The sequence below is a fragment of the Protopterus annectens genome, chromosome 7.part0, assembly GCF_019279795.1.
Source record: "Protopterus annectens isolate FY-2018-M chromosome 7.part0, PAN1.0, whole genome shotgun sequence".
NCBI classification, from domain to species: domain Eukaryota; kingdom Metazoa; phylum Chordata; order Ceratodontiformes; family Protopteridae; genus Protopterus; species Protopterus annectens.
In genome coordinates, this window is record NC_056739.1 from 308,015,930 (window position 1) to 308,042,707 (window position 26,778).

At 42.8% G+C, this 26,778-nt stretch overlaps 1 protein-coding gene across 3 annotated transcripts in view; it reads right to left on the reverse strand.

Annotated features, from left to right (window-relative positions):
- Nucleotides 1–255: 255 nt before the first annotated feature.
- PM20D1 (peptidase M20 domain containing 1) overlaps nt 256–26,778 on the reverse strand; it is a 486,974-nt gene continuing 460,451 nt past the window's right edge. For all 3 annotated transcript variants that reach the window (XM_044076838.1, XM_044076837.1, XM_044076839.1), the window contains one exon: nt 256–1,905. In XM_044076838.1, coding sequence (XP_043932773.1) covers nt 1,776–1,905 — 130 coding nt within the window. In that variant the 3' untranslated portion in view covers nt 256–1,775. The remainder of the gene's footprint in view (nt 1,906–26,778) is intronic.

The window sequence follows — 26,778 nt, forward strand, 5'->3', positions numbered from 1 at the left end:
ATTGGTTTCATTGGGCTTTGAGTTCTGGGACGTGGTGCAGAAATGCTCTAAAACTGCACAATTTCCTTTTTTTTTTGTTAAGGGTACATGACTATACAGGATTACCATCACATCCAGTATTATCATTATTCCAGCACTTTCTTGTTTCGGTAATTTGTGTATCAAAATGTAAAACCTGCAACTTCTGTGCAAACAAAACAAGCTCCTACAAATGAAATGCAACTACAGAACACCAGACATTAAGCAACTAGCGAATTCATCAAAGCTTTCTTTAATCCGGATGAAAACTTTAACGACACAGCTTTCCTATCTAGTCTGCCATTTTTGGTCACAGTGAAAAAACATGGTGCCATTAAAGCACTAAATCTAGTTAACCATGAAATACTAATCAGTTTGCAGACTAGTAAAGTCTTTCAGATTTAACATATAATGATGACAACTAATTGGTTCTCTTGAAATTTGGTACAATTACATTTTGTAGAACCAAAAACTCCCAAAGCTCCCAAGGTAGACAATGTGACCTACATTTGATTAGCAGATTGGGTATGAAGGAACTAGTTGAGGAGGGATGGGAATGAGTGAGGAACACTGGCGGTTTCCATCTTGTGAAGAGGAAGCTGGTTAAGTCCTGCTACTGGAGAACCCTTTTGAAGATTCCCTCTCCACAGAAATAAGCTTCATTAGTACAGGGACTCAGAAGCATAATCCTCCTAAGGAGTGTCTGCAACTGTGTCCTGAGTTAGCAGAAATACATATCCATTGTAGCCTAATCATAAATGGCAAAGCACCATACTTGCAAGCTAATGGGGAGGGATGTAGGCATGGCACAGAAAATTCCAATAGTTATGAAGGACAATACTCCATCACCACTATTATACTTTGATCTCAATGTCTAGCCCATGGAATGAGAAGTCTTCATTCTAAGTTCCACCTTCCTGAAGGATGGCCATGGTCTAGGATGCAAACTGGATTTGTGGACCAGAGGAATACTGTCTGATGCAAGCGATGGTCACAATGCTACTGGGGTCCAAAAATGAGTTAGAATCACATTTCATACTTCAGTATGTTTTCTATTAGCAGTACAGAAGAAAAAAATGGTTTAGTTCAGTTCTTTCAAATAAATAAATGGCAGGACAGAAGCATGCTAGTCCCCATCTGAATTAATGACATTTCTGACCGTAGGTCTTCTAGTGCCACTGAGGCCCAAAAAGGAGATTAAAAAAAAACTCACATCATCTACTCACATGTCTGTACTGTTAGCACAGCAGAGAAAAAACAAACAAACAACAAAAAAAATGGTTCATTTCACTTCCAGTGTGTTATTTGCTTTCCTTCTGAATCACCAGTGTTTCTTTATTGTCTGTTAATGCTAATGTGTGGAAAAAAAAAGAAAAAAAAAAACAAAACCTAGAGACTATTACATGCACAAACTTTAACATGGGGCTGGGGGAGGCTTATCAGACATAACTTTTTAAAAGAGTAACTAAACTATTTTAAATAAGTAATAATGTGATCAAAGAACTCAGCAGGAGCCTTTGGAATTTTTGTGGTATTATTCATCACTATGAAATCAAACTGAGAATTTCTGTTACTCCTTTTCTGTTTCCAAGCAAAGTGCTACTTATTGTCAATGGCAGTATTTCAGTTGAAACAAATGTTCCCTGGCAACAAGCAAGTTCCTTTCATTTCCCCAGATGTGATAAAAATCATCTGTGAACATCACTCCAGTCTGCTGCATAGCTCACATCGATGCATTTTCCTTCACCTCTTACTCATCACAATTCATGAGACTGTTTGTGGAGGCCTGGGAGTTTGTCTGCATCAGCATTCTGAATCAAGTGGATATAAAACTTGACAACATCTTCATAACCCGTTATGGAGATCCTTTCGTTCAGCCCATGAAATCTGAAAAAAAAGGAGAATGTGGATTTCGAGGTGTGCTAATTCACAAAATTTAAACAAAACATTTTCTCCATACTGCGCTGCATTGAAGGAATGCCTCAAATAATTTTACTCACCCAAAACGGAAATGGCTTTTTAAAATATCTTTCTAAAGTGCCATTATTCACACCCACACTTGAAAATGTTTCTTATGCAATAAAGGACACTTGTATAGCACTGTAAAAGGAATGTTTCATTCACATGGCTCTTGTTTCAGTTTCTTTGTCTCCTGACCAGTTATTCAATTTGACATTTACAAATCATCCATAATTTAAAAATGTGTACAACTTCTGTCTAAAAAGATTTTTCTTTCTCTAAAGCCCTTCCTACTTCAGCTAATTTAAAATGTCTGACAGATTTAAAATCTAGTAATAGCATCTTAAATAACTATTTAATGGATGTTAAACTAACCAGTCAAAATGTGACAGTACATATTACAGCAAGCATTTGACAATACTAAATTGTAACTATGATGTGGCTGGACTATAACAACGTAGTAGTGGTAACTGTGTAGAAGTAGGGAGAATTACTCATAGCATACACTATACAGCAGAGTATACTGCGGTGGTGGTGCTGCGGTAGCGTTGTCGCCTCACAATTAGACGTAGCCCGTTCGATTCTCAGTTAGAGCGTCTTCTGTGTGGCGACATGTGTGAATGGGCGTTCCTTCGTTGAAGGTTGTGCGTTAGGCCCGGCAAGCCAGCATATAAAAAAAAATCTACTGCCAATCATTAGCGGACTGGAAAAAGCCGAAAGAGACAAACAAACAAACAAATACACTATACAGCAGAGTACAATTTTATTTGGGTGTCAGTGGTTTCATATTTAAAGGTGCTGATGGCACAACTTGTAGCCCAAAGGGATGAACCCCTTACTGCGATCCAGTCTACCTGTGCTTGATTATCAGCGTAGGTGCTGGAGGGAGCAAGACAGGAAGGATGAGTGTGAGAGGCAGTTGTTAGCTCTCTCTCCTTAGTGGGAGGTAAGTTCTTCTGTCTCTATATTTCGCTAACATCTACAGGGAGCACTGTGCATAGCACCAATATACAATGAGCCTGCAGAACACTTGGCCTAGGGCTAGGGATCAGCATGTCAGCATGGGCAGGAAAATCCCAATGAACAGCAACAACAGAGCACCATCACAGGGATTAGGAGCTCCAATGGGAGACGAAGGAAGTTCACTGGGTATGTCAGTCTGGCCTGCTCTCAAATGCCTGGCTGTTACCTCTCCAAAGAAATGAATGGGATGATTAGGCTCTCTAGCTATGAAATAAATGGGCTGTGCCTGGCTTTTGCCCCTCAAGATAGGAACAAACACTTGGGCAAAGGAAGGGGAGCCACTTGGCAAGCCACAGTGGACAGGAAAAAATAAAAATAATTTATGTACTTACCATAACATTCAATGTGAGTTGTTCATCTCACCTTCATTCTTAACTGATGGGTTCGGAGCTGATCCCTCGGCTCCGATATGGCCAATTGCAAAGCTCGAGGTCTTCAAATAGCTCGAGGCCAAGTCCATATCCCATGATGCACCTGGAATTACCTCAGATCTTGTTTGCTGCATATAATAATACCATATGTCATTCTTTCATTCTCTAGAGAAAGGTATAGAAGGACTGAGTAACCAGGATGGATCCAGCATCTCGGACATTTATCAGCCCAGGAGGGGGTAGGAGGGAGGGATGGAGGAATGAAGGTGAGATGAACAACTCACATGGAACGTTCTGGTAAGTACATAACTTCTTTATGTGAAGTGTTCAATCTCGCTGTTCATTCTTAACTGATGGGTAGCGTCCCAAGCATCATCAACCTCGGGTGGCTCACAGGAGTATATTTCTCAGGACCATGGATCCAAAGGAGGCCCTGTCCCTGGAGACCTTGTCAACTTTGTAATGAGTGATAAAGGTATGAGGTTTTGACCAAGTGGCTGCTGCACAAGTATCATCAATGGGAAGCCTGGCAGACAAAGCAGATGTTGTAGAAACTGCTCTGGTCGAGTGAGCTTTAATCTTGTGTTGCAAAGGCATACTGGCAGCTGAATAGGCAAAGGTGATACAATCAGATAACCATTGAGACAGAGCTGTTTTAGCCACTGGCCTACCCTTCCTGGTGTCTGAGAATGAAATAAAAAGTTGGTCTGATTTTCTGAAATCTTTTGTTCTATCCAAATAAAATCTGAGCTGTCTGTGAACATCAAGCTTGTGCAGCATATACTCTAAATTGTTTGAATGGTTGGGGAAGAAGACTGGCAAATCAATAATCTGGTTAAGATTGGTTTCAGTGCAAACATTGGGCAAAAAAAGGGGTTTGTTCTAAGAGAGTCTCTGTCAGCATGGAATATCACATATGGAGGCTTGATGGATAAAGCCTGAAGCTCTGACACTCTGCAGGCAAAAGTAACAGCTACCAGAAAGAAAGTTTTCCATGATAAAAAATTGAGGTCACAAGAGGAAGCTGGTTCAAATGGAGGAAGAATTATCTGGGAAAGCGTAAAATTTAGATTCCATGGAGAATAGGGAGATTTCACAGATGGTCTAATATGAAAGGTCCCTTTGAGGAAGGCTTTGGATAACTTGTGAGACATGATATTCAACCCTTCAAATCCAAAATGAAAATGGGAAATAGCAGCCAATTGAACATGAACTGTTGCTGCTGTGGCTCCTTTGTTAAAGATCATAGTTAAGAACTCTAAGACAGAGGCCACAGGGGCTTTGTAAGGATTGATATTATTTTTAGAGGCCCATATAGAAAATTTCTTCCATTTGCTAAGATATAGTTTCCTAGTAGAAGATTTATGAGAAGATAAAAGGATCTGTTTTGTCTCATTGGCGAGGTTATGTAACCTGGCTGTGATGGGAACTGCAGCAGCCAAACTGTCAGCTTCAGGGACTGCAGAGAGGGATGAATATCCCACGATGAATGTGTCAGAAGGTCTGGAACTGGGTCCAGAATCCAAGAATCCTCCAAAAAATTAAGTCGAAGGAAGGGGGAACCAAATCTGATGAGGCCAATGAGGGACTATTAGAATGATGGACCTTCCCAGGGTTTTTGCTTTCTGTAAAAACTTGGGTATCAATGGGATTGGAGGAAATGCATAGAGGAGACCCGGAGGCCAATCGTGTACGAGTGCATCCCTTGGAGCTTCTCCCAGAGGGGGAATCAGGACAAAGTAGCTTCTGCATTTCATGTTCATGTGACTGGCAAAAAGGTCACAGCAAGGCTGGCCCCACCTGTGGAATATCCTGTCTGCTATTTCTTTCTTGAGGGACCACTTATGGGGCAACAAGATGGCCCTGCTGAGCTTGTCTATCAAGCTGGATTTCCCAGGGATGTGCATTGCCAACAGAAAGTGCTGGGTGGAAAGAGCCGACTGCCATACTCTGAGGGCCTCTCGAAAAAGGGGGTAACATCTGGTTCCTCCTTGCTTGTTCAAATACCAGACCACCGACATGTTGTCTGTCTGAATAGCAGCTGTACTCAGAGGAAGAAATTCCTGAAAGTACTGCAATGCCAGAAGTACCACTCTCATCTCCAGGACATTGACATGCAGATGTGTCTCTTGATCAGTCCATGTGCCTTGGGCTGTCTTTCCCTGAAAATTCCCCCCCCCCACCCTATCAGGGAAGCATCTGTGGTCACTGTGGCCACTGGAGGGGGTAGCACAAATGGGCGGCCTATCATGTCATGAAGTGAGGTCAACCACCTCCGAAGGTCCTTTTTGTAGGAATTTGTGATCATTATAGTGTGAGAGATGGGAAGCTTTTGGTAAGACCATTGAGTGAACAACAGCCATTGTAGTATCCGCATGTGCATATGAGCTAGTGGTATGGCTAAAATTGCTGCTGCCATCATGCTTAATAATTTCAGAACTTCTGATGCTGGTGCTCTGTCTTTTGATATCAGGAGGCTGAGGTGCTGCCAAAGAAGAGAAACTTTTTCTATTGGAAGCCTTAGTGTGATGGTGGTGATGTCCAACTCTGCCCCAATAAAAATGATATGCTGCGATGGCGACAAGACAGATTTTTCTGAGTTGATTGTAATGCCCAGATGATTGCAGAGTGACAGAGTGGACTCCCTGGCCTGAATGAGTTGATGGCTGGTGGGGGCGGTAAGGAGCCAATCGTCTAGGTATGGAAACACCTGGAATCCTAGATGCCTCAGGTGAGCCGTGACCACTGCCATGCATTTTGTGAACACTCTGGGGGTTGTAGTGAGACCAAAGGGCAGGGCTCGAAACTGGTAATGATTGGCTCCCAGCCGGAAGCGCAGGTGATCCCTGGATGGCCTGGCCATTTTTATATGGTAGTATGCATCCTTGAGATCTATCGAGCACATCCAATTGTCTTTCCCTAAAAAGGGAAGTATAGACTGAAGCGTGACCATCTGAAACTTCTCTTTCTTTACGTATTGGTTCAGTCTGCTGAGGTCCAATATGGGTCTCCAGTCCCCCATCTTCTTTGGAACCAAAAAAAATCTTGAGTAGATTCCGGATCCTATCTGGCCTGCTGGGACTGGTTGGATGACTCTTTCTTAGCAATGTTTGGACCTCTATTGTTGCCTGTTCCCTGTAACTGGGTGGAACGTCCGTGATTTTTCTTATGATGGGAGGGGGTGTGGCGAATGGAATGAAGTATCCTCTGGAAATGATACCTTGTACCCAGCTGCCTTTTGTTATTTTGAGCCAGGCATCTGGATACAAAGATAAGTGACCCCCGACTGCCTCCAGATCAGGACAGTTGGGCCTCCTTTCAGGAGCACTGGTAGGCTTCCCAGAGAAGTGATCTCTGTCACCCTGGTGTTGCGGACCCCCTCTGCCACGAGGGCGGCATCTTCCATTATTGCCCCCTCCTCTGCCCCTGGAGGGGGGTTCACCACATGTATCCTGAAAGGCTCATTGGGCTTTTCAGAACCACATTTTTCCTCCCCTTTGACCTTTCGGGTAGAGTGGGGTAGGGGTGGAAAAACGGACCCCGACGGCAGAGTCTTTCCATCCTGTTCACACCTGGTTAAGGTTTCCTTCACTTTAGGCCCAAAAAGGGATGAGCCATCAAAGGGAGTGTTCACGAAGGATGACTTGAAGGGCTCTGCGAAGGAACACAAGCGCATCCAGGAATGTTTCCTAAGAGCAATTCCTGTACCTGCTGCTCTACTCGTTCCATCAGCTACATAATAGATGAGACGCATGGATGAGTTGACAATAGAATTGAAGGTAGCAAGCTGGGCGGCAACTTTGTCGGAAGCTCCTGCAGCTACTGTACCCTGAAGAGCATCTCCTAGCTCTTTAAGGAGATCTCTTTGTAACCTAGTAAAATGGGTTAAATAGTTTAGCGAATGAAGGGCAAAGGTCGCTGAACTAAACATGCACTTCCCATATCTATCCACAATCCTGGAGTCGATGTTAGGAAGATGGATAAACGAGGAAGTCTCAGATATTTCCTTTTTGGTGGCTGCTGCCACCACCATGGCATCAACAGGAACACCTTTCATTAAAAAAGTTTTGTCAAGGGTGGCAGAAATGAATTTATTAGGCCTCCTAGGGTCAGGCTCCATAGTATCCAGAGATTCGCACACCCTTCGTGAGACCAGCTACATCAGCTCATCGAAGGGCGGAGACACACAAGAGGTGGAGGGCTGAAACCCGAAAGCCTTCAGGAGCACTGACTCATTCTCAGTAGGGCTTTTGGACTGCCAGTCAGCCCTCTGCCTAAGGATCTCAAGTATCTCAGTGAATGAGATATCCTCAGAGGGGGACCATGGGGACCCTTCTGACTCATCTAAGTCTGTATCTGATATGAGAGACTCCTGTGGGGAGTCTAGATGTTTCCTCTTACATAATCTTTTCCTAGGAACCTCATCAGTGGGAGCTTCTGGTGAGGTCTCGGAAGAGCAGGGGCCACCCAATGGGGCTTCCTGAGGCTCTGGGTCTCTACACTTGGTCAGGATGTGTAATGCAGAAGCAGACACAGGCACTTCTGGGGAGGAGGAAGGCGTCAAAAGCACCTCTGCTCTGATGAGAGGAAGCCAATGGATCCGAAGAAACCATTGACACCCCCGGCACTGGGACAGTGGGCTCTGAGCCCGAAGTAGGAGCCGACCTCATCTGAGCCAAGGCCCCAAGAGGCAAAGTCGGAACTGGCAAGTCGGTCTAACTGTCCTCCCTGGACCTGACCAGAGAGTGTCAGCTCCTAGAGTCCTCGATCGGCACAGAGGACGTCAGAGTGCACAGAGCCGAAGACACTGGAGCAGGTGTCGGCTCCGAGGGTTCCACTAACATCAGGTCTGCCTCCTCTGGCTCTGAAGGACCAGCATGGCTCAGAGGAGGAATAGATTGAGTCGGTGCAAGGGTCTTCGGCTCCCAAGCCATTTGGGTCGAAGCCGATAACATTTTTGCTAAGGCCGGTGCCAATAACAGCTTCTGCACCACACAATCCACATCCAGATCTGCTAGACTGATAAAGGATCAAGAGGAGTGTACCGAAGGTGGTACTGACTGGAGCAGTGGACTCTTAGGTGCTTCGCACACCGATTCCAAGACTGGGGACGAGCTCCGAAAGGTAAAGATTGTTGGCTCCGATGGCAGTGGAGCCGAAGTCGAAGACTTTTTCGATTTCTTCGAGTCGAAGTCTTGGAAGACTTTGAGGACTTGCTGGATTTATCTTGGTCACTCAAAGCTTCCTGAAACGACTGTTTCAACAACCCTCTATTAATTAATTTTCTCTTCCTTTCCTGTAAAACCCTAGAGGAGAAGGAATGACATATAGCACAGCCGTCTTGTAAATGCAGAGCTCCTAGGCAGTAAACACAGTTAACATGGTTGTCTGTTACAGACTTTTGGCCACACTTTGGGCACTTTATAAACCCAGACTTGGGGTGCTTGTCTTGGTCAGCCATTGAGAAAAAATTACTGTCACACAATACAAATCTGGCAGTAATTGACTACAAGAAGCCTTAAAAAAACAGGCTAAATCACACACACACACACACACACACACACACACACACACACACAGCAGAAATGCAAGTTCAATATATATATGTAAATATGACAGTAAAAGCCTTTACTGTCACACAATTTTCTAACACAAAAAATAAGCAGACTATGCAAAAAAGAAGATAGCTGCTAATATAACACACTCCAAATATACTACAAAATATCTAAGACAATTACTGTTCACACAAGAAAAACTGTAACAGTAATTATAACATTAAGCCTTTCCTAAACAACTGAAGGCTAAGCTAGTAAACAGAACAAACTCTACTCACTAAATAATTTTTATATCAAACAATGTGACAAAAGTCACTGACTAAGCACACTCTAAACTAGCAAAAAAACTTTTAAACTAGGCCTAAAACAAGAGGCCACTAAAAAGCTTTATCACACACTAAGGGAAAGGGACTAAATAGCAGAAATACACACAATAAAGCTATAAGAGCTTTGTAAAACTATCTAAATATAACAACTATCTAAATTTTAGACTAAGAATTAGAAAAAAACAGTTTTCTGGCCCAAGCTAAATTCAGAATCCCCGATCTATTGCATCGGCAAACTAGATCTGGGGTAATTCCAGGTGCATCATGGGATAGGGACTTAGCCTCAAGCTATTTGAAGACCTCGAGCTTTGCAATTGGCTGTATCGGAGCCGAGGGATCGGCTCCTAACCCATCAGTTAAAAATGAATGGCGAGATTGAACAACTTCACATTAAGAGGTTTGGGTGAAAGAAACATTTCTTTAAGCACTGACAAGTCTCTCCTGAAAAAGGGACATAATAATAGAAAGATTACATGTATAAGGTAAAATGAACTGCCAAGACATTTAGAATAACATGCTTTAAAAATGTGCCATGTGTCCTAATTTTATCAATATATCACAAGTAGACTGGTACAAACCCATTAACTTGCGTTTCAGTAGCAAAGATGAGTGGTCTCAATCTGGGTGAAAACCCAGTTAGACAAATCCATAGTGATATATCTTGCAGGGAAATGTCGCTTGAAACGCCTTGAAGGGTGTAGGATATGGCTTCAAAATGGCAAAACAGCAACAGCAGGCTCATGTGATGATGACTCATAAGACTAATGAATTTTTCTCACCAGAAAGAATGAGACTCATATGAATACAAGCAATAGTCTCCGCCCTTTTTTGTACTATGGAACTGCAGTTCAGAGCTTCATGATGTTACTAAATGGTTACAGTGAACTGATAAGTACAACTTTTGACCTCAAAATAATCACTTGGCAAATAAAGTTACAAGCCGGATGTTACCCTATTTGTCGCATTGCACTGTATGCCAGAGAGCTTGCTGTACCATCTCATCTATCCAAGTGCAACATAAAACAGTCAACATACCAGCCGACAATCCATAAAAGGAAGTTATGTACTCACCATAACGTTCCATGTGTGTTGTCCATCTCTTCCCTTATTCTCACAGTTGGGGTTGGACCCGATTCCTCGGAACCATCTCGGCCTGTTTGCTAGCTGGAGGACTTTAATCAAGCTCATGGGCTAGTACCCTTCCCACCATACAGTTGGATAATACCTCAGACCTTGTTTGCCCGTTTATGAGCCTGATAGACATATACAAAGGCCCTTACATGGAAAGGCATGTGTACAAAGATGCAGCCAAAATCAGCAAAAAGGCTTTAGTTAATAAGGAACTGTAAGGACTATCTTCTCAGAGTAAGGAGGGGGGTTGCAGGGTGGGGTGTGAGAATAAGGGATGAAATAGACAACACAACATGGAACGTTATGGTGAGTACATAACTTCTTTGTGTGATGTTGTCAATCTCGTCCTAATTCTCACAGTTGGGGACTGCGCCCAAGCAACCTGACTCTTGGGTGACTCATGGAAGAATATTCCTCAGAACCATAGAACCAAAGGCTGCTCTACTCCTGGAGGCCAAATCTATTTTGCAATGCATGATTAAGGAAGGTATGTGGATTAGCCCACGTGGCTGCAGCACAAATATTATTTAATGGCATTCTTGCTTGGAATACTGCAGACATAGCTATTGATCTGGTAGTACGAGCTCTGATTGGAAATGGTATTGGCTTATTCTTAGATTTGTATACAAAGGAAATGCACTGGGATAGCCAGTTAGACAAGGTTACCTTTGTAACTGAAAGGCTTTTTCAGGTGTCTGAATAGGATATAAACAATTGGTCAGATTTCCTGAAATCAGAGGTTCTTTGTAAATAAAATCTTAATTGTCAGTGTGTACATCAAGCAAATGCAAGGTATATTCTCCTTTGTTTTGAAAGTTAGGGAAGAAAACTGGCAGCTCGATAGATTGGTTCAAATTTGACACTAAAATCACTTTGGGGAGAAAGGTAGGATTTGTTCGTAATGACATTCTGTCTTTGTGGAAAATGAGGTAAGGAGGTTTTATTGAGAGTGCTTGTAGTTCTGATTCCCTCCTGGCAGACGTAATAGCTATCAGAAATAAGGTTTTCCAGGTCAGGAATTTTAAATCTGTAGTTGCTGAAGGTTTAAAGGGTGTGGAAACCAGATGTGTAAGAACAAAGTTAAGGTCCCAACGAGGAGTAGGGTTCTTGTATGGGGGTCTTAATAAACTTTTAAAAAAGGTTTTGCAAAGTCTATGTGCCATAAGAGGAGAGTCATTCAGGCCATTATGAAAATTTGAAATTGCAGCTAAAGAAACCCTGAAAGTGGAAGCAGATGCACCTTCATGAAACAGTTTTGAAAGAAACTCCATGATGGTATTAACTGGTGCAGAAAGGGGTGAGATCTGGTTCCTCCTTATTTGTTTATGTACCACACTACAGACATGTCCAACTGGATTGCTATCATTCCTAGATGAAGAGAGTACTGAAATGCCTGCAACACTAGAAGCACAGCTCTCATCTCTAGGGACAGTTATGTGCAGATGAGCCTTGTGATCTTGAAACATACATTGGACTGTCTTTCCCAGATAGTGCCCACCTCCCCTCCCCACCATATCTGGGAGACATCTGTGGTTACTGTTGCTATTGGTTTTGGTGGAATGAAAGGTAGTCCCTGACAGACTAGGGGAGACTGAGTCCACCATTGGAGGTCCCTTTTGCATGTGTTTGTAATAAGAATCTTGAGACATGGGAAGTTCCAGAAAAGACTACTGAATTGATTGTAGTCATTGTAATATTCTCATGTGAAGGCGTGCCAAGGGGACAAGAATTATTGACACTGCCAGCTTCCCTAATACTTGTAGAACTTAATACACTGTTGGGCGTGATTGTCTGATTAGGCTCCAAACATGGTAGACAAGATCTTGTACTCTTTCTTGGGAAAGGGATCTGGTAGAGCAAGAGAAGAGATTTGGGGACCTTGATGTAGCCAATATAGTAGAAGGTGGTTTAGAGGTTATAGATTCCACTGATGAAGCTTGTAATTCTTTGCTATGAACTGTCTGATCTGACTCAGATCTGATTAAGGTTGTCGGAGCAGAGGTCCCTTTCAGAGCCGACAATTTTGGTACTTTTCTTGACGGCTCTGAAGATTTCTCAGAAGGAGGCCTTTTGGGTCCTTTTTCTGCAGAAGAAAGGGCTTCAAAAAGGGAGATGGGAGAAGGCCTTTTAAAATAAGCTTATTCTTAAGTTCTAGCAAAGCCCGCTGGTAAATCCATGGCAGATCGAACAGTCCTCCTGAAGGTGAAGTGGTCTAAGACAGTAGAGGCAAAGTGAGTAAGAGTCACTCATTGGCATTTTTTTCTCACATTTTGAACACTTTTTAAAGGCAAGTGGCTTAAGCTCCTTTTGAGACATACTTAATGTAAGAATCTAAAGAATCTAACAACAACAATGTATGCGATAACCACACCAAAAATGCAGTAAGCAAAGGTCAATAAACAGTACCACAAGCACTTGAAAAACTAGAAACTTTGTCTATATCAACATATATATATATATATATATATATATATATATATATATATATATATATATAGAGGCCAACCTACTTCCTGTACATAAAACCCTCCTACTCCTAAAAGCTATACTAACCAACAACACAGTAACTATTAACTACCTTTTGCTTCTCTTTCTTCTTTAAACAGCCAACTTTATAATGTTCCCAAAGCCCTTAACCTCCTCCACACTACTACTACTTCTCCTCAACATAGTCTATATTTACTACCCCACTCAGCCCACATATATTAACCACACTCAAGCCTTCCACATAACCTTTCATCTTAACTCACCTCCTTTAAAACCTCACAGCATAATATCTCCCCATCTTTATCCTCTAGAACACCTACTATTCTTTTCTTACAAACCCATAACCCCTCAAACGTTCAACCACCATAGTAGCTAACAAAGACTATATCAATACATTACAGCACAACCCAGACTCTAAGCAGTCCAAATACCTTACCAATATAATCATACATGTAATAACTACTCTATTATCAGGAGATGTACACCCCAACCCCGGCCCCTCAAACTCTTCCACTATAGATAAGTCTATACTATTCACCTCTCAAACTCCCAAAGCATAGTAAACAAAGTCCCAAACCTCTATGCCTGGCTCATACACAATAAACCCGACATTTTATCTATCTCTGAAACATGGCTAAAGTCCCACATAAAAGACCATGAAATAACACCTCCAAACTACTCAATCATCAGAAAAGATAGATTCCCACAAAAAAGGAGGGGGGGTAGCTCTATTATATTCATCCTCCCTGTCGGTCACCCCTTATATATAACAAGCCTATTCCCAACTTCAATAATGCTGAATTACTCCTAACAAACTTTCAAATTAATAAACACAAGCACATATGTATAGCCTCCCTCTACATCCCCCCCGGTGACAATATTACTACACTCGAGAATATCCTCTTCTGGCTCTCTACAAATATTAGCAATGAAATAATAATATTGGGAGATACAAATATCATTTGGTCTTCCATTCAGTTTTCAACAAACCCACTTAATATTAACCTTTATAACTTCTCCCAGCTACTTAACTCCATAACCCGCCCCTCAAAAACTCTCTCTATTGGTAGCATTCTAGACTGGATTTTAGTCTCTCACCCTCACTATTTTTCTGCTAGTGGTACACTTCCAGACTCCCTAAGTGATCACCTGCCCACCGTTGCTTACCGACTCCCTATACCTTTGCAGAGAACTCATAATTACATTACTACCCGTAACCAAAAAAACTTTAAACCAACAGCTTTCACTGACTCTCTAAAAGGAATTAACTGGAATGTTCTAAAAACTTTACCCCTAGACGATGCTGTCGCTCACTTCAACTCAACCTTCTTAAACCTCCTAGACTACCATGCTCCTTTAAGGTCCAAAAGAATTAAACTAAAAACCACCCCCTGGCTAACCAAAAACACATTAATAGCTATGAGACACAGAGACAAAGTCTGGGCACTTTACCAGAAAAATAAATCTCCCCTTACCCATACTGAATTCAAAACACTTAGAAACAAAGTAAAAAAGCTCATTACCTCTGATTGACAAAACTATTTCTCCAAACTCCAAAATAGTAATAAAACAAACCCTCAGAAATTCTGGAAAGGAATCTCTACCCTCATCTCTCCTGGCAAAACAGTCAACCCTAGTCCTGACCCAACTGCTCCTGACAGACTTGGCTACACAATTCAACTCTTTTTTCATACAATTCAACTCTTTTTTCATAACTTCTATCTCCAAACTAACATCTTCATTCTCCAACACCACTCCATCCTCCACTTCTCCCACACTCTCTTCTACTAACACTTTTCCCTCCACTTCCATCTCTTCTCCTACTCCCTCTACCTTACCATCACCCTCTAATACCCTATCTCCCCTTCCCTCACCTCTCTCAATAAAACCCATTCCTATATCTACTATAAAAAAACTCCTCCAGAAACTGAAGCAATGCTCCAATGCCCCAGACAATATTCCTTCATACTTCCTCAGCATAGCTGCAGAAGCCATTGCCTACCCCATTAGCATACTTATCAACCGCTCTATCCAAGAAAGCACATTACCCCAAATTTGGAAAAAAGGCTTTCATTATACCTTTACATAAAGGTGGCAATAATAACAACATTACAAACTTCCGCCCCATAGCTATCTTGTCTCCTATCTCTAAACTACTAGAAAAGTGTATCCCTCTACAGCTCCTACCTTACCTCGTAGATAATCATCAGCTTACTCCAACTCAGCATGGTTTTAGACCCGGCCATAGCACTATGTCTGCCCTCCTCTCCTTCTTAGAAATGGTAAATAAAGCCCGGGACTCTGGTTATACTGTCTCTACCCTCCTACTTGATCTCTCAAAGGCCTTTGACACTCTCTCTCACAAACTACTTCTTACTAAACTGTCTCAGCTTAATTTATCTCCTTCCTTGCTGAACTGGTTCTCTAGTTATTTATCCAATAGATATCAAGCAGTAAAATGGAAAAAGGCCACCTCCTCATTCCTTAATACCCCAACTGGAGTTCCCCAAGGATCCATACTGGGTCCTCTCCTATTTAATATATTCATAAAAGACTTCCACAATTCTATCCCATTCTCTAACATTATCCAATATGCAGATTCAACTATCATCTGTTCTGCCACATCCATCCCAGTACTACAAAAGCTTACACAAGATGCATTCTCCATCACTGAACTATGGATGAAAGAAAATCACCTTGCACTTAATGCCTCTAAAACCAAACTAATGGTATTTACCCCCTCTAAACACATCTTTATCAACACTAATTCCCTTCTACTCACCAGCCACAACAACACATCCTTGGAATTGGTGTCAGAAGCTAAGTTACTCTGGGTTCAAATTGATAGTCATCTTAAATTCAACTCCCACATTCAACTAAATATAAAAAAAAAACCATCAAAAACTAGGCATGCTCTACCGACACAATCGCTACCTGACCCCCTCCACTAAAATCAGTCTCTCTACCTCTTTAATCATCCCCTCTCTTCTCTATGGAGCCCCACTCCTAACTAACATCCAATCTTCCCTTAAAACACAGCTTTCCTCTTGCTATAACAAAATTGCTAAATTTGCTACTAGCCATAAGACTTCTACCCACCACTGTTCTTCACTCCATAAACAAATGGCTAGAATTACCCAATCAACTCATCTATTCTCAACTTACTCTTGCTCACAAACTCATTTGCAAACCCAGTCTCTGTCCGTCCCTCTCCTCAGCCTTTAAATTGCACCTGCCCAACAGAATACTTAGATCCAATAACCAAAATCTAATTGAATTGTACAAACCTAATCGTCCCCCAGGGAAAAATCTCCTGTCCTTCAGTCTAGCACGTCTCTGGAACTCCTTACCTCCTGCCATTCGCACCACCTTCAACCACCTTACATTCAAAAAATCTCTTCACTCTCATCTACTATCCCCATCCTTCCATCCTCCACATATATCCATCCCCATCATCTGAATGCTCTGCACCCATCCTTCATTCCATATCCCATCTTCAATATTTATCAACCCCCTCCATATGCTCTGCACCCATCCCAATGCTCTTTTTATCTACTCCTTTATCTACTATCCATCCTTCATAATCACTATCCCAGTATCCTTCATACTACTACCATCCCCGTCATCTCTGCACCCCATCATCATATCTACTTACTTGGGAATGTCCTGCACCCATCCTTCTTGATCCTTACCATCCTTTTCTCTCTTTCCACTGATTTTCTTCCTCCACTCTCTAAAAAAAAAAAAAAAAAAAAAAAAAAAAAAGATTATAATGATATAACTGCTTTCTCAGTCACATGAAATTTTGCTTACTTTTTTAGTTTGTATAAATAATAAATAAATATTTATATATATATATATATATATATATATATATATATATATTTTTTTTACAACACACAAAAAATAAAGTATAGCCCTATGAATTTAGAAGGGCAGAAAAACAGGAAGGGAAAGGAACTGCCTTCTAACTTAAAAGAGCCGGAGGCCCTCTAACTTAAATGGATCTCTAAAGGAAGGAAAACAAGGAAACAACAAGAAGAGATGACTACTAATCAAAGCAGAGAAAGATAGACTAAAAACAAAGAATTACTACAGAAAAAAAACTGATTTTACTAATAGATAATTTCACTTAGCCCAGAGATGATCGACGTCCTCCATGCAGTGTGGCAAATGAGATCTGAGGTATTATCCAACTGTATGATGGGAAGGGTACTAGCCCATGAGCTTGGTTAAAGTCCTCCAGCTAGCAAATAGGCAGAGACGGATCCGACCTCAACTGTGAGAATTAGGACGAGATGGACAACATCACGTCAAGTGTTAAATAGTGTCTGGCATGATATTCCATAGCAAATCTATTGTTCCTACTTGTAACTGCTAGTTATTAAACAGACACTTGATCTTTGTTTGCTATGTTGAACTTTGCTGTTAGCAATGATTCAAAGAAATAATTCCCTTATGAACAGTGTTAACCATGATGCATTGCATATTCATTACCTGAATAGTTGCTATCTATCTATCTGTCTATCTATCTCTCAGTCTATCTGTCTATCTATCTATCTATATTCTAAATGGTCTACAACTAATATATATGTGTTCAGTATATCAGATTATCTGTAGTACAATGTAAGATGTGAGATGAGCAGTCTGTATTCAGATCAGGATGCAGCACAACTGACCCTATGTTTGCAGTGAGACAGATAGTTGAGAAGAAGACTGACCAGATGGCTTAGTGGTTAAGATCTTCTCCTCCCATGCACAAGGTTCGATCCTGACCTCTGACCAATGCCTGTTTGGAGTTTGCATGTTCTCCCTGTGTGTCCGTGGGGTTTCTCCCATGTCCGAAAAATATGCAGTGTTTTCATCTCAAACTCACCAATGAATGGAGCTGTGGGCAGCAGCACAGACTCTACGTGGTGCTCTATAGGGGGAAGAGTTGTACAGAACAACCGCTTTGGGCATCTACTGTGGTGTGCAGTATCCTCAAGATAGGAGAACACGGATCACAGACTGTGTGCCGTGGCAGAGCTAGCCACTCGACGGTGTAAAATATGGCTCTAGGTGATTCGATCATGTTGACTAATGTCGCCAAAAATGGGCATGGGTAGTTACCAGTGATAAGTGGGTTGAGGACCTGGCCAACTCTCACCCACGCCAGGGACCCTTGCTAATGGTGGGAAGGGTATATGTGCCCTTATTGGCCAGTGTGTGCCCGCCATAAAGCCCAGCAGCCTTGGGCCAATTAGCTACTGGCTGGCCGGTGTCTAGTTGCCCAGCCTGGCTTACCTGGGATAGCTCTGTTGAGCGAAAGCTGGACGTAAAACCAACCAACCTGCCAAACATGAACTGAGAATTGCTACGCTTAATGTAGGTTCACTGACATGACGCAGCTTAGAAGTGGATGACATGATGATACGGAGGAGGCTGGACATCCTATGTATCCAAGAGACAAGATGGAAGGGCAGTGCAGCAAAGCCACTTAGCTTGGAACCCAGATTCTACTACTCAGGTGGGGGACAGGCTAGAAATGGTGTAGGAATTGTGGTGAGACAGAGGCTTCAGAAGGCATTGAGGGATATCATCAGAATTAATGACAGACTGATGGCAATCCGACTCCAATGTAATGATAAGGCAGTATTCATAATCTCAGCATATGCTCCACAGCAGGGTTGTGATAGTGAGGAAAAGAATGCATTTAGACAGCAGTTGCAGGACCTACTAGATAAAAGCAGGACAACATGAATTGGTGTTGATAATGGGTGACTTGAATGCACATATCGGGATAGTGAGGACTGCCTGGGTCCACATGGGTGGGGTAACAGGAATAAAGAAGGAGAAGCCAGTCTAGACTTCTCTCTGGCAAATGGCTTGATAGTAGCCAACACATTGTTCAGAAAGAGAGACAGTCACAAGATCACATAGTAGCCAACATGCAACTCGGGTAGACTTTCTTCTAGTAAGGAAAAAGGACTAGGGTAGAATCCATGATTGCAAAGTCATCCCCAGTAAAATAGTTGGCCCACAGCATAAACCATTAGTTGCCACAATCAGCTGCAAGCAGTGGTCAGAGAAGGCTCTAAGGTCAACAGAGACCTGGCTGGTGACCTGGAAGTTGACTGGAGAGAAAGTACAGCAGTTCAAGGAATTACTCAGGGCTCTAGCACCCCAAGAAGAAGAGGAAATAGGTGGAGTTGAAGAGGAGTGGCAGCATCTAAAAACAGCATGTGTTAGGACTACAGAAAAGATATGTGGCCGAGACAAGTATGGAAATAAGGTACATAAGGAAAGCTGGTGGTGGAATGCAGAAATTGAGGAAGTCATCAAAAGAAAAAAGGAATGCAGGAAGAAATGGGAGACAGAAAAGACTGACCAGGCTAGGAAGTACAACTGGTTGGCTAACAAAGAAGCTAAGAAAGAAGTTGCAATAGCAAAGAATAGGGGATCAGAGGCACTCTACCAACTTCTGGAAAGTGATTCAGTAAGGGGCACAAAGAAACTATATCAAGTTGCAAGGCAAAGACAGAAAGATGAAGATAGTCAGACACCCTTCATAAGGGATGCCAGCAATAACCTGCTTACCAGTCCACAGGACATCAAAGGCAGAAGGATGGAGTATTTCCTGCAGCTTCTGAATGAAGAAAACCCCACAGAAGCTGTACTGCCCCAGAAACAGCCTACAATGAGAGAAAAAGAGGAGCCCACCTTAGAAGAAGTAAGAACAGCACTAAGGAAGATGAAGTCAGGGAAAGCAGCAGGCTCAGATGAGGTCACAGCAGATATGATAAAGATGCTGGGTGAGATAGGGGAGAAATGGCTCTTGAGGGTACTAATAGCAATGTGGAGAGAAAGGTGTATCTCAGATGACTGGAGAATAAGCATGCTTGTGCCAGTGTACAAGAACAAAGGGGGCATCCACAATTGTGGACAGTACAGAGGGATCAAACTCCTACCACACTGCATGGAAGTTCTGGAGAGAGTGACTGATAAACACAGATATGCAGAGTAGTAGAATGTAAGATGGGCGATTAACAGTTCGGATTCAGATCAGAGTGTAGCACAACTGACCCAATGTTTGCACTGAGATAGAGACTTGAGAAGAAGCTAGAAATGAGGACAGAGTCCAACTGGGCATTCCTAGACTTGGAGAAAGCATATAACAAGGTTCCAAGAAAGCTAATCTGGGCAGTACTGTGGTGGTTTGAAGTCCCGGAAACATTGGTAGAATTAGTGCAGGCTATTTACATGGACCCAGTGACTCAAGTATGAATAGTGTTTGGCCTCACAAAGGGGTTCCCAGTGGGAGTGGGTGTACATCAGGATTCAGCTCTGAGCCCACTGCTGTTCATACTAGTGATGGACTACATTAGCAAACAGGTTAGAGGGGACAGATCATCAAAGCTGCTGTATGCAGATGATGTAGCAGTACAGGCAGACTCTGAGCTAGAACTTCAGCAAAGGATAGGAGAATGGAATGCAAATATGAAGGCAAATGGGATGAAACTAAGCACAGATAAGACGGTGGTAATGGCAGCAAATTGGGGAAATAGAAAAGGCTGAGAATAGAGATAGAAGGGAAGATAGTGGAACAGGTAAACAGCTTCAAGTATCTGGGAGGGGTGGTTGAGGAGAAGGGTAGTCTGAATGAAGAGGTCAAAGCTAGAATCAGAGGGGCTACAGCCAACTGGCATAGCGTATCAGGTGTAGTCTATGACAGAAGAATGCTAAAGAAGCTGAAAAGCAAGGTGTACAAGACAGTGGTACGACCAGTACTACTATATGATACAGAAACCTGGGCAGTAAAGGCAGAACAGTTGAAGAAGCTAGAGGTGATGGAAATGAAGTACCTGAGAAAGGTGGTAGGATGTACACTGTGGGACAGACGAAGAAATGAGGACATAAGAACAGAAGCCAAAGTAGCTCCAATTTCAGAAAAGATCAAAGAGAACAAAATACGGTGGTTTGGGCACACATGTAGAAAAGGAGAGGACAATCTGGTGAGGAAGATTTGGCACAGACAGGAAGATGGTAACAGGAAGCAAAGAGGTGGATGGATTGTGTGAAAGAAGATCAGCAAGCTCCTGTCTGGTGCCCTGCAGAGTTCTACAGCAGCAGAGAGACAAAAGAGAGACTTTGGAGTGATTAAGTATCATCTTTCTGCATTTTCTTGCTGCCTCTAGCTAATTCCGCCTAAAGCGCCAATTTTTTACCTGTTTAACTGTTGTAGGCTACACACTCAAATGTGATAGCCATTTCTTGCATTTAAAGTATTTTTTTTATTCTATCTGCTTTATTTTCTGAAAAAAAAAAGACTTGTTTTCCTGCCTTTCTAAGCTAGTATAGTCCAATTTTCAGGTTAGTGCTGAATTTAGGGCTGTATTACAAGTTTCTGTATTTGCCCATACCTTACTTGGATAGAAGGAAGTTTCTTTGTTCACCTGTAAGAGAGGGGAGCTTTGAGCAGCCTAACTGTGCCTGGAGGAGTGGTTTCAGCCCAGAAATTAGTAGTTTATTGGCCATTTTGGGATAATTTCCATCTCTTTCATTTCCCTGCTATAAAAAAATGCATTTGTGTTTTTGCGTGCCTGGCAGCACCGGTTAGCTAGGGTATAAGTATTCCCGGCTCCACAAAGTCTGCTCTTCAGTTTTTCCCTTGGAACTTGACAAACTTTCAACTTAAGCACTCAAACCATTCACTTCTCAGCCTGGCACTTGCTCAAAACTCATAGCAAGCACTAATAAACCTTAGCACTAGACCCCCCTATACTGTAGAGAAGGACAAGGCTCTCTATTCGACCTTACCAGCCAATCAGTAAAACAGTTCACTGTGCCTATCCAGGCATGTCCAAAGGGCAGTTTCAGGTGTACTCTCCGATCCAACTGGTGAATATGGGCATTTGAGGCAATGTTCCAACTACCTCATGTACAGACAACCCTCTCCTCCTACCACCAAACACTAATACATGTGAGAGATGCAATTATACAGCCAAACTGGAGGCTAAGCTCTCTCAACCCAAGACTGGACCAGACAGTCAAGAGGAGTAGGGAATTACTTGCATCACACCACCAGTCTCACATAGACCTATGAAACCAGCACGGGCACAAAACACACATAAATACACAAAAACATACTTGGAGGCTCAAAATTAAAGCTGCAAAAGCAACAGAGACCTCCAAAGCAGACATCCAAACAACCTCCACCCCCCAACACAAACCATGAAACACATACTTCACAAAACCAGTGTGCCACGCAATCACAGCCCTTAAGGCAAAATAACATACCCAGCACACTAGTAATAGGTGACTCTATAGTCAGGCACACTGACGTCCCACTTACTAGGCTGAACAAGGAGAAGGTTACTGTTAGCTGCCTGTCAGGTGCCAGGATCAGCCACATAACACAAGCACTCAGGTCACTCCAGAACAAGTACAAACATGACTCTATCATTGGCCATGTTGGTGTGAATGACCTGAGCCGTACCTCCCTGAACTACATGAAAAGAGACATTGAAGAGCTCTCTCATCACATAGCCCAGGCCGTTATGACCCTGAGTAGCAACCTGCCCTCACCAAGAATGATACCACGGTATAAAGAAAAAATTATCAATTTCAACAATTGGCTAAGCTTCTGGTGTCATTCAAAGGGGATCCAGTGTCTGTCAGCCTGGGATGACATGCTCGACAAGCCACGCTGCTTCGCTATATATGGCTTGCACCTGTCACCCTTAGGCTTTCAAATACTGGCCAAGGCTCTTGCTACCCCATAGTGCCTTTTTTAGGCAAGGCTGAAAAGACAAACCCACCACCGTAAATAGCACAAGTAACAAAAAACCGAGGGTAATGCTATTCAGTTCCAGAAGTCTAAACCTCAAAATGCACGCACTCGAGGCACTCTTCAGTATGGAGAAAATTGATACATGTGCAGTAACAGAAACCTGGTTTAAGGCTCCAGAGAGCACCCCAGCACCACCAGGTTACAACTCATACCATACATTCTGGCCACAAAACCCAGACCGAAATACAAAAGGTGGGGGCTTATCCATATTCATCAAGGATACCCACATATCCAGGTTAGTGGCACAGCACGATGCTTCAGAGATCATCCACATGTGACTACCAATGGGAAAAACCGCAATTCAAATTGTAGCTTGCTACAGATCACCCACCATGTCCCAGGACCTCCATTTTGCATTTTTGGAAACACTGGGAAACATAAAGGCCCTACCAAACACCTTGATATTGGACGATTTCAATTACCCAAACATTAACTGGGAGAACTACTCAAGTACTAACTCCCTTGCCCAACATTTCCTAGAATTTATAAACTCAAATGCTCTAGATCAACTGGTCAACACCCCCACCAGAGGTGACAGCATATTGGACCTGGTCATCACCAACATGGGCGACTGGTGTTCCACACCAGAGGTCAACCCCTCGCTGGTTAGATCTGACCATAAACTAATCACTCCGGATATCCATATTCCGCCCCCAGCCCTGGTCAAAGAAACCACCGTGAAAAACTTTTCAAAAGCAAACTTCACGTTAATTAAGACCGAGGTGGAAAGTTTCAAAGCCCCAATGCCAAAGGATAATGCTGTCCAAGTGGCAAATTCCTTTACTAATCCACTCTACGGGTACCTACAAGAATGCATGGATCGTGCTATCCCAAGCAAAACCAAGACTCACCCCTCCAAGAAAAGGAAACCGGTCTGGTGGACCCCTGCCATAAACAAGCTATACAATAGAAGGTGGAAACCAGTACAGAAAAGAGTAAAAATCCCAAGAAGGGAAGACATTCCTGATCAGTATCAGCAAGAAACTATGATCCCTCATGAAATCATCCAAGGCTAGCTTCGAAAGAAAAATTGCCAAGGACTCCAAAGATAACCACAAGGCATTCTTTAGCTATGTCAAGAATCTTAAGTGGCAATTCTCAGATCTGCTCGGAGGTAGTGCAGAAAGGCACAAAATAAACTGAACAGACCAATATCGCCAACATCCTTGCAGACAGGTTCAGTGCAAATGTCACCCCCTCTCACCCCCAAAAGGGCCCATAACCATACCAGAAGAAAGTAGTGCCCCTGAAATCATAGACACTCAGGTTAAAACAGCCCTCTCCAAAGCCAAAAACACAGCATCAATGGGACCGGACGGTATCCCAGGCTGCGTCCTACATGAGCTCAAAGATGAACTAACCCCTCACCTAAACACACTGTTCAAACTCAGCCTCTCCACAGCCTACCTGCCCACGAAGTGGCGCACAACAACGGTTATTCCGCTCCACAAAGGTGGAGCCACAACAGACCCTGGGAACTATTGCCCTATAAGCCTGACTAGCTTGGTCTGCAAGGCTATGTAGTGCATCATCATGGATCTCATTAACAGAGACATTGGGAAACTCCAAACACTGGACCCTACCCAGTTCGGCTTTGTTAAGGGCAGATCATGCCTCCTAAACCTGGTGGACTTTCTAAAATTTGCAAAGGCCTTCAACAACATTCCCCATTCTGGTATTATAGACAAGCTCACCAGCCTGAACATAAACCCCTATGTCACGAGATGGGTTGCCAACTGGCTCACGGACAGAACCCACATGGTAAGAGTTGCAGGAGCTAGGTCTGACTCTAAACCGGTTACAAGTGGCGTTCCCCAGGGCTCAGTCCTAGGACCCCTCCTGTTCGGCATATACTTCTCAGAGGTACAGGCAAGCGTAGGAGGACTATGGCTGACCAAGTTCGCAGACGACTGCAAACTAGGGGCTATAATTGACTCTCCAGCTGACACAGACATCCTCCAAAAAGGTCTCAGTGAGACAGATACCTGGTGTCAAAACCATGGCCTCAAGCTAAATGCCAAAAAGTGCATAGTCATCCCCTTTGGAAAAAACAAAGTACCCACAAACTACCACATAGATGGTAGCCCCCCTAAATATGGAAGATGTAATAAGGGATCTGGGGACCCAAGTAGATAGTAACCTATCCTTTGATAATCACATTGCCAAAGTGGTTAGAAAATCCTTCTATGTGGCCCACCTAATCACAAAAGGGTTTGCATCCAGATCAAAAGAGGTCATTGTGCCCCTCTACGCATCAATCATCCGACCCATCATAGAGTATAATGCCCCATTTGGGATGTACCTTACAAGACACCTGCAACAGCTGGAAAGACCACAGAAGTACCTCACCAAGAGGATCACTGGCCTCAAACAGATGCCTTATGCAGCTCGACTGAAGAAACTCCAGCTGTACTCAGTTGCATACAGCCTACTCAGAGGTGATCTCTGCCTGACATACAAGGCCATGTCCAACCCAGAATTGATGGACATGCTCCACCTAAAGAAAACCATATCCCCTCTAGCCACATGCTCTAGGTATCTACACGTCACCACAAGAATAAATAGGACGTGCTGGAGGGATAGATTCCTGTCCCGGAGACTTCCCATGCTCTGGAACATTCCAATCTACATCAGGCAGAGCTCCTCGCTAACCCTCTTCAAGAGAAACCATGACAAGTGGATGGGAAACAGAAAGTTTACCCTGGGGATCACTTCAATGGCTCTTTTGGACAGAGGCACAGGGAACTAATCTAAGGGGGTGGTGAAAGCCAACACATTCCAGCTAGGCTTATAAATGCCTTCGGGCAGATAACCTTGTACCTACCTATCAACCTATGAACAATTAGGCATGAGTGTTGAAGAAGGCAGGAGTGTGGCACTGAATTGAGAGAGTTGGCGACAGTTAACACGATACCCCAACCCCATGTAGAAAAAAAATGTGAAAAAGGGGCTGATGATGATGATGATGAGATAGTTGAGAAGAAGCTAGAGATGAAGAAAGTGTCCAACTGGGCATTCCTAGACTTGGAGAAAGCATATGACAAGGTCCCAAGAAGGTTGATCTGGGCAGTACTGCGGTGGTTTGAAGTCCCAGAAACATTGGTATAATTAGTGCAGGCTATGTACAAGGACCCAAATGACTCAAGTACGAACAGTGTTCGGCTTCATGGAGGCATTCCCAGTGGGAGTGGGTGTACACCAGGGTTCAACTCTGAGCCCACTGCTGTTCATACTGGTGATGGACTACATTAGCAAACAGGTTGGAGGGGACAGATCAACAAAGCTGCTGTATGCAGATGATGTGGCATTACAGGCAGACTCTAGCAAGAACTCCAGCAAAGTATAGAGCAATGGAATGCAAAACTGAAGGCAAATAGGATGAAATTAAGCACAGATAAGACAGTGGTAATGGCAGCAAACTGGGGAAATTAGAAGAAACTGATAACTGAGATAGAAGGAAAGTTAGTAGAATAGGTAAATAGCTTCAAGTATCTGTGAGGGGGTGGCTGAGGAGAAGGGAAGTCTGAATGAACAGGTCAACGCTAGAATCAGAGGTGCTGTTGTTGGTGGGTCTTGATGCAGAGAAAACATTCGACAGAGTAAGCTGGGATTTTATGAGCAGAGCAATGAAAGCATTTGCATTTCCAGATACAATAATAAGGTTAATTAGGAAGCAAAAATCAAAGTGGGAGAGTTCCTCTCTGGTAAGCTATGTCTGAAGAGAGAAGCCAGGCAGGAGTGTCCTCTATCCCCTTTGTTATGTGTGTTACATTTAGAACCATTGGCAAAGAAAATAAAAGACTCAGAAATTCAAGGATATAATTGGCATGGTATTCAAGAAAAGCTGGCTTTATTTGCAGCTGATATTATTTTGTACCTAACAGAACCAGACAATAATATCTCAGTGTTGTGGAACATTCTTAGACAGTTCCATTTTTTTTTGAGATATAAAATTAATGATGATAAAACAAAGGCTATAGCTGTAAACTATATAACTGCCTGTAAATTGGTTCAGCAATACCCATATTTAAGTGGGCATGACAAAATTAAGTATTTAGGAAGTCTGGCTTAAAAAG